Raw genomic sequence first — 8,298 nt, 5'->3', positions numbered from 1 at the left:
GGCAGGAGGGCTGACGTTTGTGGAGCACGGACATGAGTCTTCACCCCATCCGGGCCCTTCGCACTGGGCCCCGCCTCTCACTGAGGAGGATCTAATGTCGGGGCATCGCCAGAGGGTCTCAGGCCATGACTGACAAGGTCAGCAGAGGATGGGGGCACCGGGGGGGAGGGGCTGGCAGAGCCCTGGCTCGGATGCTGGGCGCAGAGGACCAGGCTCACCCCCTTTGGACACACCCTCCCCACTGTCCCTGGGGACCTGGCAGAGGGTGAGTCTCCGGTGGGCCACAGGCTTGAATGTGATGCTGGGGGGGGGGGGCTGGCTGGGGCCTGAGGCCGAGCAGGGTCACACCAGGCCCCGAGGCAGCTCTGTTTCCACCCTCCCCCACCCAGTCCCCCGCTCCCCCACCCCCACGTCACCTGTGCAGCTGCCAGCCGCCCTCTGCGGAGCAGTTGCCTAGCCACAGAGCCCCATTCATGCCCCCACACATCTCACGCCCCCAGGGGCCGGTGTGGGACAGCCGGCACGGAGCCGGATGGCGGCTGGGGGCTGTGGCCAGCGACACATCCGCCGCCCCAGGCGCCTGGCATGCGGTCATCCCTGCAGGGAGGGGCAGTGCGCTGCCACATTCCCAAGCGCTGGCCGCGACCCAGGCTCCTGCCACGCCTGGCAGCTGCACCTGCTCCCGCAGCGGCCCCGGAAAATGCGGGCAGACAGTCCCCCCTCCACGTGGCTGCCCGGCTGCACGGGTGGGAGAGCTTCCGGCCGGCTCCTGCTCCCACACCTTGGGCCTCTCTGCTCCTCAGTTCCTGCTGTGGTCCAAACGTTTGTGTCCCTCCAGATTCACGTGTTGAGGATCAAACCCCCACCCCGCTCAGTGGGATGGAGTTAGGAGGTCGGGCCTTTGGGACATGATTAGGTCATGAGGGTAGAGCCTACATGACCCAGTGATAGAAGGTTCGACTTATGATTTTTCACCTTTAGGGCAGTGGGAAGGCAATACACATCCAATAGAAGCTGTACTTCAGATTTTGATTTTGGATCTTTTCCCGAGCTAGCGACCTGTGGTGCACGGTCTGTGAGGCCGGTGGCCCCCAGCCAGCCGCTCCTGGCCAGCCACCCAGTCACAGGGGGAGCAATCGGTGCACTGACAGCCATCTACACCATGGAACCATTCGGTTTTCACTTTCAATGAGACACGTGAGACGGTCCACACTGTTATAAGAGACTTTGCTGACGATTCTGCCCCGCTGTGGGCTGACGTGTGTGTCCCCTGAAAGGCAGGCCAGGCTGAACTGCGCCGTTCACTAGGTTACGATGTATGCAGTGCATTTGGACTCACAGTATTTCCAGAGTAAGCTCATCGGAAGTTGGGAATCTATGGTGTCCTCATAGCGTCCTTGTAAGAAGAGGCACAAGGAGATGGTCTCCCCGCTACATGAGTGCCCAGCGAGAAGGTGGCCGTCCGCAGCCCGGAAGCAGTCATCGCTGGAACCCGGCCCTCCCGGTGCCTGGCCTGCAGCTCTGTGAGAAACAGCAGCCCCAGGGGACTGAGACCATTTCCCCAGCTGCTCCAGCCACGGCTGCTGGTGGAAACTGACCACCTGGCCACTGGAGCAGGAAGGAATTTGCCAGAAGAGCTTCAGGCCTCTAGTAGAGCCCAGGAGAGGCTGGGGAGCCAGTGGGAGCTATGGGAGGCAGGGCGGTAGAGAAGCACAGCCACCTTCCTGAGACCTGATGCCACACCGGCGACCCCTCCCCAGAACCCCACGGCCATTAACCACAGCTGTATTCCCGACTGACCACTTGGCTGGGGGTGCTGCTGCTGGACATCACAGCCAGAGCCACTGCCACTGCCACAGACTCAGGCCACGGGACCCGGCTCCAGACTCTGCACCTGCCACTCATCACCGAAATGAACTCCAACCACCGCATGACCTCTCTGGTCTCAGTTTCCTCTTCTTGACTCATATTACGATGATGAGCCCCTACATGAGGCTTGTGTGAGGGTCTCAGAGAATGATCATGGCGATGGCCAGGACCAGGGCTGGGCTGCCTCATCTGGGATCTCCAGGTGCTCAGTACCGCCTGACAGGGGCAAACACGGTGCCCTGTGTCTGCCCACCCCTTTCGTCTTTCAGTGCCCCTCAGTTAGGCGGGGCTATACGAAGGGGTCCTGGCCAGTGGAGTGTGGGCAGAAGGGATGAGCCCCACTTCCAGGCCCAGCCGAGGGCACCGGCACCATCTCCCAGACTTTACATTCACCTCACAGTGAGGGGGCATGTCACAGGCTGAATCGTGTCCCCCAAAACTCTTAGGTTGAAGCCCAAACCCCCACACATGGTTGTATTTGGAGATACGGTCTTTAAGGAGGCAGTTAAGGTTAAATGAGATCATAAGGGGGGGTCCCAGTCCCACAGGACTGTGGCCTTCCTAGCAGACGGAGAGACACAGAAACACCCCTTCTCTCAGAGCACACACACAGTGGGAAAGTGGCCGTCTGCAGCCTGGAAGGGAGGCCTCACCAGAAACCTGCCCTGCGGGACCTTAATCTAGGACTTCAGCCTCCAAAACGGTGAGAAATAAGTTCCTGTTGTCTAAGCCTTAGCTGGCGGCAGCCTGAGCTGGGACAGAGAACGTGGGAGATCGTTGGGACAGATGGCTGCAGTGACTCTTCCTGCCGCACCCGCACCCTGGAAATGTGACCATATACCTCCTCCCACTGAGGGTGGAGTCTGTCTGTCCACGTGGAATCTGGCTGGCTTCACAAATGAAGCACAAAGGAAATGCTCACATCCACTCCTTTCTTTTGTAGCCCGGCTTCCACCACGTGATCAAGTCCAGGCTGACCTGCTGGATGAGGAGCGACATGTGGCCTCGTCACCCCATGGCGGGATCCAAGGGCCAGCTGACTTCCAGGAGCAGAACAGCCCAAGACTAGCTGGTGCCTCCAGCTGTGAGGAGGCAGCCCCGCCCAGAGAACCAACCAGCCCCGCCCAGAGAACCGGCCAGCTCCGCCCAGAAAACCGGCCAGCCCCGCCCAGAGAACCGTCCAGCTCCGCCCAGAAAACCGGTCAGCCCCGCCCAGAGAACCGTCCAGCCCCGCCCAGAAAACCGGCCAGCCCCGCCCAGAGAACCAGCCAGCTCCGCCCAGAAAACCGGTCAGCCACGCCCACGCCAAGTTGCCAGCCCCGCCCACGCCCAGTTAGCCGCCCACAGAATGGTGAGCTCAGCACGTGACTGTTGGAACAGGACCCTGGGTTCCGAGGTCAGTGGTGACACAGAAAAAGCATTCTGCTATAGTGTCTGGGGGTGGACTCCAAGCCCCGGTGGACACCGGAAGCTCCAGATACAAGGAGGCTGGATCCCTGAGTCACCACCGGGCAGGGTGCCAGCCACCTCCAAGATGAGCAAGGTGTCTAACAGACAGCAAGCCAGGTGGGAGCTAGGGAGGAGCCCTACGTGGGCACATGTCATGGTGACCCCACAGCGACTGAGAGAGAAGGGGGTCCTAAAAGCCACCAGAGGATGGAGGGTGTTTATGAAAGAACAACTGACGTAAAGCACGTTTCTCAACCGCGGTGCGGGAGGCCAGGATGCAGCCGGCTCAAAGTGAGGGCTCCAGCCTGTGTGAGATCAAGTGACGGGAGACACCATCAGCAGCCCACGGCAACAAATGTGCAATGTAGAGAGATAACTTCATAAAAGTGCAACCTCCTACAACTGGTACGAGAAGAAACAGAACCCTCAGGGCAGCAGCTACTGAACCAGCATCGTCCTGTAAAGGAAACACCGGGCCCAGGGAATTTCCTAGATGATTCTACCAAACTCTCAAAGATAGATCATTCCAGAGTCCTCCCGGGAATGATAAAAGAAGGGATACTCCTGAACTCATTCTGTGAGTCAAGAAAGGCCGATCTCACTCAGAAGCATAATAAAGTCCTAAAAAAATAAGAGTAAATCCAAAAAAGCTTGTAAAACGTAAGGCAGAGTCCCAACGGGCTGGCACAGTATTAGGACCATCGGACACGTGGTGTTGGAGGGAGCCACCAGGGGCAACTTGGTGGCCCAGGGCCCAGGGCCGGGGGTGGGGTGGGGTGGATACCACCTCTAGGCCAGAGGAAGAGGTCACGGATCCACAAAGGAGACGGTCATTCCCAACTTTGAAAGGAGTGGTGACCTTCAGTCAAGGGATCTGGATGTGTCTGTCCGTTAGGGGTCCCAGAACGAGGTGCCAGACAGGGGCTGAAACAGCAGAAATTGATGGTCTCACAGTTCTGGAGCCCAGAGTCCAAGATCGATGGCCACCTTCCCCTGCGGCACTTCTGTGTGTGTGTCTGTCCACATTCCCCTCCTTCTAGGGGCCCAGTCATGCTGGGGCAGGGCCACCCTGGTGACCTCCTGTTTGATCACCTCTGTAAAGACCCTCCCTCCAAATAAGATCACATTCTGAGTTCCTGGGGGTTAGGACTTCAACATGTGAATGTGAGGAGGACACAGTTCAGCCTATAACATTGGGCGACCCCAAAAGGAGGGAGCCTGGAAAATCAGTATCCCAACCTCATGTCCTCCCTCCTCTGACCTGCCGCGGGGGCTCCCCAGTGTCCTGAAACACCCAGTGGGCACGGGAGCCCTTTGATGCCATCTATGGACACCAGCGTCCAGGTGGAGAAGGCGGGGTGTAAGCACCCATCTGGAGAGCAAGCGGGAGAGGCTGGCTCACACCCTGACTCAGCACGGTGCCTTCCAGGAACGCGAGGCTGGCTTCGCGCTAGACGGTCGATAACCGAGAGTCACCTCTAACGGGAGATCCACGCCCGACACCCACGGGGAGAAGAGCTGGGGTTACGGTGGGGCGAAGCTAAGCACAGGCTGCCCGAGGCCCCACGTCCCCCATGCCTCCAACTCCTGTGGCGGTGGCCCCACACGCTGCTGCCCTGGGCTGGGCTGACCCGGTGGGGCCGCGGCAGAGCCTTCCCGCCAGCTTGAGGGCTCTGAGTCCCACCCACAGCATGGGCGCCGTGGGGAGAGGGACCAGGCCTCAGGACCAGGCTCTCTCTTCTCGTCTTGCTTGGGGCGGTGCGTGCCCTTCGTGATTTGTCTGATCCAGTCATGACAACCCAGTCCCCTGCTGTCCCAGCCTCCTCTGCAGCTACGTGTGGCCCTGGGACCCCATTTGGGCAAGTGAGAGCTTGTGCAAGAAGCCCCAGGGAAGGGGGTCCCGGGAGCCTTCCTCTCTCCATGTGGGGACAGATGCTGGCAAACCGATGTCAGCAAGCGGCTCAGCACCGGGGCCCCATCATGGGAGGATGACAAAGCTGCCTTGTTCCGGTGTGTCGGTCCAGCCTCACGACACGGTCCTGACGCAGACTGACAGCAGAGGTGGCTGGCCAAGCCCATGTCCCCTGCACCCACGTGCACACTGAGGATGGGGATAATGACTGGGGCAGGGCCCACTAGCCTGGCCTCTCAGGGGCAGCCTCCACGAGTAAGCCTGAGCTCTACTGAGTGAAAGGGGGAGGGGCGGCATGGGAGAGAACATTCTAGAAGCAGTGGGAACAGCACGAGCGAGGTCTCCGGTCAGGCGTGTGGACAGAGGGAGGCCAGCGTGGCCAGAGCACAGACTGGAGGGCAGGGCGGGGACAGAAGAGGGGCTGGAGGTAGGTGGGGTCGGGCCACAGGGATCAGGGGAGGCTCCGAGGTAGGGGGCAGTGACATACAGAAAGCCCTGGTCACTTCAGAGAGAGGTGGCGAGACCCGGTCCAAGGTGGGGGCTGCGGGACGACAGGGGAGACAGAGGCTTTGGGGGTCAAGGAGGAGCAGGAGAGGTGGGCGGGGACTGCATGGAGGACCCCGCCCTGTGGGTTCCGATGCCCTGAACGTGGGGCCGTCTCCGGGCCTCTCCCCGAGCGCAGGGCTCCGAGCGCCTGAGGCTTGTGCTGCTGGGCACCGGGGCGTGCGGCGGCAGCTCCCCGTCCTGCCCTCCCCATAGGCCTCTCCCCCGGCCACAGATGTCTTCACGTGTCCACCCTGTCGAAGCCTGGTCAGGGACCCCAGGGCACACCCAGTGCCTCGCTGCAGCCCACAGCAGCCCCCATCCCTGCCTGCTCTGGTCTCCTGCCTCACTTCCTTATTTTGATTCAAACAAGCCACACCCCCTGCCTCAGGACCTTTGCAGCTGCTGCTCGCTCTCTCTGCCTGGAATCCTGGGCTCTTCCTGGCACCTATGGGTCCTTCCCCAGGGCATCCTGGCCAGCTGCCTGCAGCAGTTTGGCTCCAGGAGGTACCCGGCAACAGCACCCCACTGCCCTGGACCCACCCGGTGTCTGGGCCTGCTGGTCTCTCTCAGAGGTAGTCCCGGCCCTCCTCCTGGGGGCAGCCACAGCCAGCTTGCCCTCTTGAAGCAAAGTGAAGGCCAGCAGGTATTTCAGAATAACCTGTCGTCTTAACGTCCCACAAGCTATTGGCTTGGACTCTGCCCTGGGACAGTGCGGGGTGCCCGGGCCCGGCCCTACCTGCCCGGGGGTGGCCTGGACGCGGTGTGCAGTCAGCTCAGGCTCCGCTCTATCCACACTAGGTGCCCTGCCCCCCCCCCCGGGCTTCAGGGCCGGACCCTCCTGGGGGAGGGGGGTCTCAGGCTCCCTGCTCCACTGAGAAGGGAAGATGGGGCGCTGGCTCCAGGACCTCCTGCCGAAGCCACGCCATCTATGTGGGCCTGGGGTCAAGGCCCCGGACGGAGGGCGGAGCCGGGGCAGAGGCACGGGCAGTGTGGACGGGCTCGTGGAGACATCTTTATTGCCTGAGTCTGGGAATGGGGTGTGGGGGGAGGCGGGACGCTGGAGCCAGGGGTGGGGCTGTGTCAGGAGGGATCCGCAGGCCGCTTAGGGGGCCGTATCCGGTCGTTGATCCAGTCCACGTAATTGGCCACACGGGTGTAGACGCCAGGTTTGTTAAGCTTCCCGCAGCCGTCGCCCCAGCTGACGATGCCGTACAGGTAGGCCAGGCCGTTCTTCTCACAGGCCAGGGGCCCGCCCGAGTCCCCCTGTGGCAGAGCAGGCCGGCCAGCTCCGCGGCAGCGCAGAGGAGCTACCGCGCCCGCCTCCCGCGCCCCAGCCCCGAGAATGTCTCCAGGGGGTCCCCGAAGCCGCCTGTGGTGAGGACTCCCCTCGGACCTCCTGCCACTTCGGGGATGAGTGGAGGGGCTCTCTCACCTCCCCGCCCTCCTAGACACGAAGTCCCCTCGTTCCCGGGCCACCGTGACAGCATCTGACCAGCCGTCCCCGTTCCCAAAGCTGCACTGTGGACCCCTCTCAGCCCCACGACCGGCGATGTGCTCCTCTACCCAGGCCAGGTGGCCGCTGTGTCCTGGGTCCGGCGCGCGCCCCCACTTGAAATGCCCTCCTAGCCGCCTGGCAATCTCCTGTTCAGTCCTCAAAATAAGTGCACGTGGCCCCCTCCTCCAGAACGCCATCCTTGACTGCCCCCAAAGGTGCTTGTCTGATCATGTGGTCCAGTGTCAAGTCCCCCACCCTCTCCACTTCCGAGCTGTGTGACCTGGGAAGGGTGATGGGACCTCTCCAAGCCTTAGTTTCTCGGTGTATAAAGTGGGAAGGAAAGCGGTCCCTCCGTCTCAGGGTGGACGTGTAGCCTAAAGACGCTGGTGCGTGTGGAGCCCTCGCTAAATGCCAGCTCTGGGGCCTGGCTGACGGACTGAGCCCCCCTGTCCCAAGCGGGGGTTGGCCTGTGGTGTCACGTGGAGCCCCACCCGCGGCTTTGAGACCCCGCCCCTCCCTGGGCCTCCGTGTCCCCATCACGTGAGAGGGGCTCCTCTCCCGGGTCTGGGACAGGGACAGCCTGCAGAGGTCGTGGGTGCCCGTCCTGGGGGCGCGGCCCACGGACTGGGAGGGGCACTCTCTGCCCAGCTCACCAGCTGGCTCTGCGGGTCAAGGTCCCTTTCAGCCCTGAGCTTCTTGGGGGGGGTGGCGTTTTGAGCCCCCGGCTCACCTGGCAGGCGTCGGACTTGCAGTCGAAGTAGCCCGCACACAGCATGTTGGGGCTGACGTCGGCCCCGTACACCTCGGGGCTGCTGCACTTGTGGTCTGCGACCAGGGGGACCAGCGCCTCCCGCAGGGAGCTGGAGTAGCCACGCTCGTCTGCGGACAGGGTGCCCTCAGGCTGGGCCGGGCTCCCAGGCCCAGCGCCGGCCCGCGCACCGCCCCCGCCCCCACTCCCTCTCATCCTGGCGCCCCCCCCCGCCCCCACTCCCTCTCATCCTGGCGCCCCCCCCCCCCCCCCCCCCCC

At 62.5% G+C, this 8,298-nt stretch overlaps 1 protein-coding gene and 1 long non-coding RNA gene across 2 annotated transcripts in view; one reads left to right on the top strand and one right to left on the bottom strand.

The window, feature by feature from the left end:
• The first annotated feature begins 18 nt into the window (after positions 1 to 18).
• Positions 19 to 3,958, top strand: LOC120231843. The gene is made up of 2 exons (XR_005528439.1): positions 19 to 137; positions 2,813 to 3,958. It is a non-coding gene; the product is annotated as an uncharacterized LOC120231843 (long non-coding RNA).
• A 2,808-nt stretch (positions 3,959 to 6,766) lies between these two features.
• HGFAC (HGF activator) overlaps positions 6,767 to 8,298 on the bottom strand; it is an 11,653-nt gene continuing 10,121 nt past the window's right edge. Inside the window, exons 14-15 of the mRNA XM_039232108.1 lie at positions 8,002 to 8,150; positions 6,767 to 7,039 (exon numbers count right to left, since the gene is read on the bottom strand). Of these exons, the coding sequence (XP_039088039.1) occupies positions 6,857 to 7,039; positions 8,002 to 8,150 (332 nt within the window). The 3' untranslated portion in view covers positions 6,767 to 6,856. The remainder of the gene's footprint in view (positions 7,040 to 8,001; positions 8,151 to 8,298) is intronic.

Source organism: Hyaena hyaena, unplaced genomic scaffold, assembly GCF_003009895.1.
Source record: "Hyaena hyaena isolate Hyena2069 unplaced genomic scaffold, ASM300989v1 scaffold_63, whole genome shotgun sequence".
In the NCBI taxonomy this organism is placed as follows: Eukaryota; Metazoa; Chordata; class Mammalia; order Carnivora; family Hyaenidae; genus Hyaena; species Hyaena hyaena.
The sequence above is the reverse complement of the archived record's forward strand: the minus strand, read 5'-3'. Positions and strand labels throughout refer to the sequence as shown.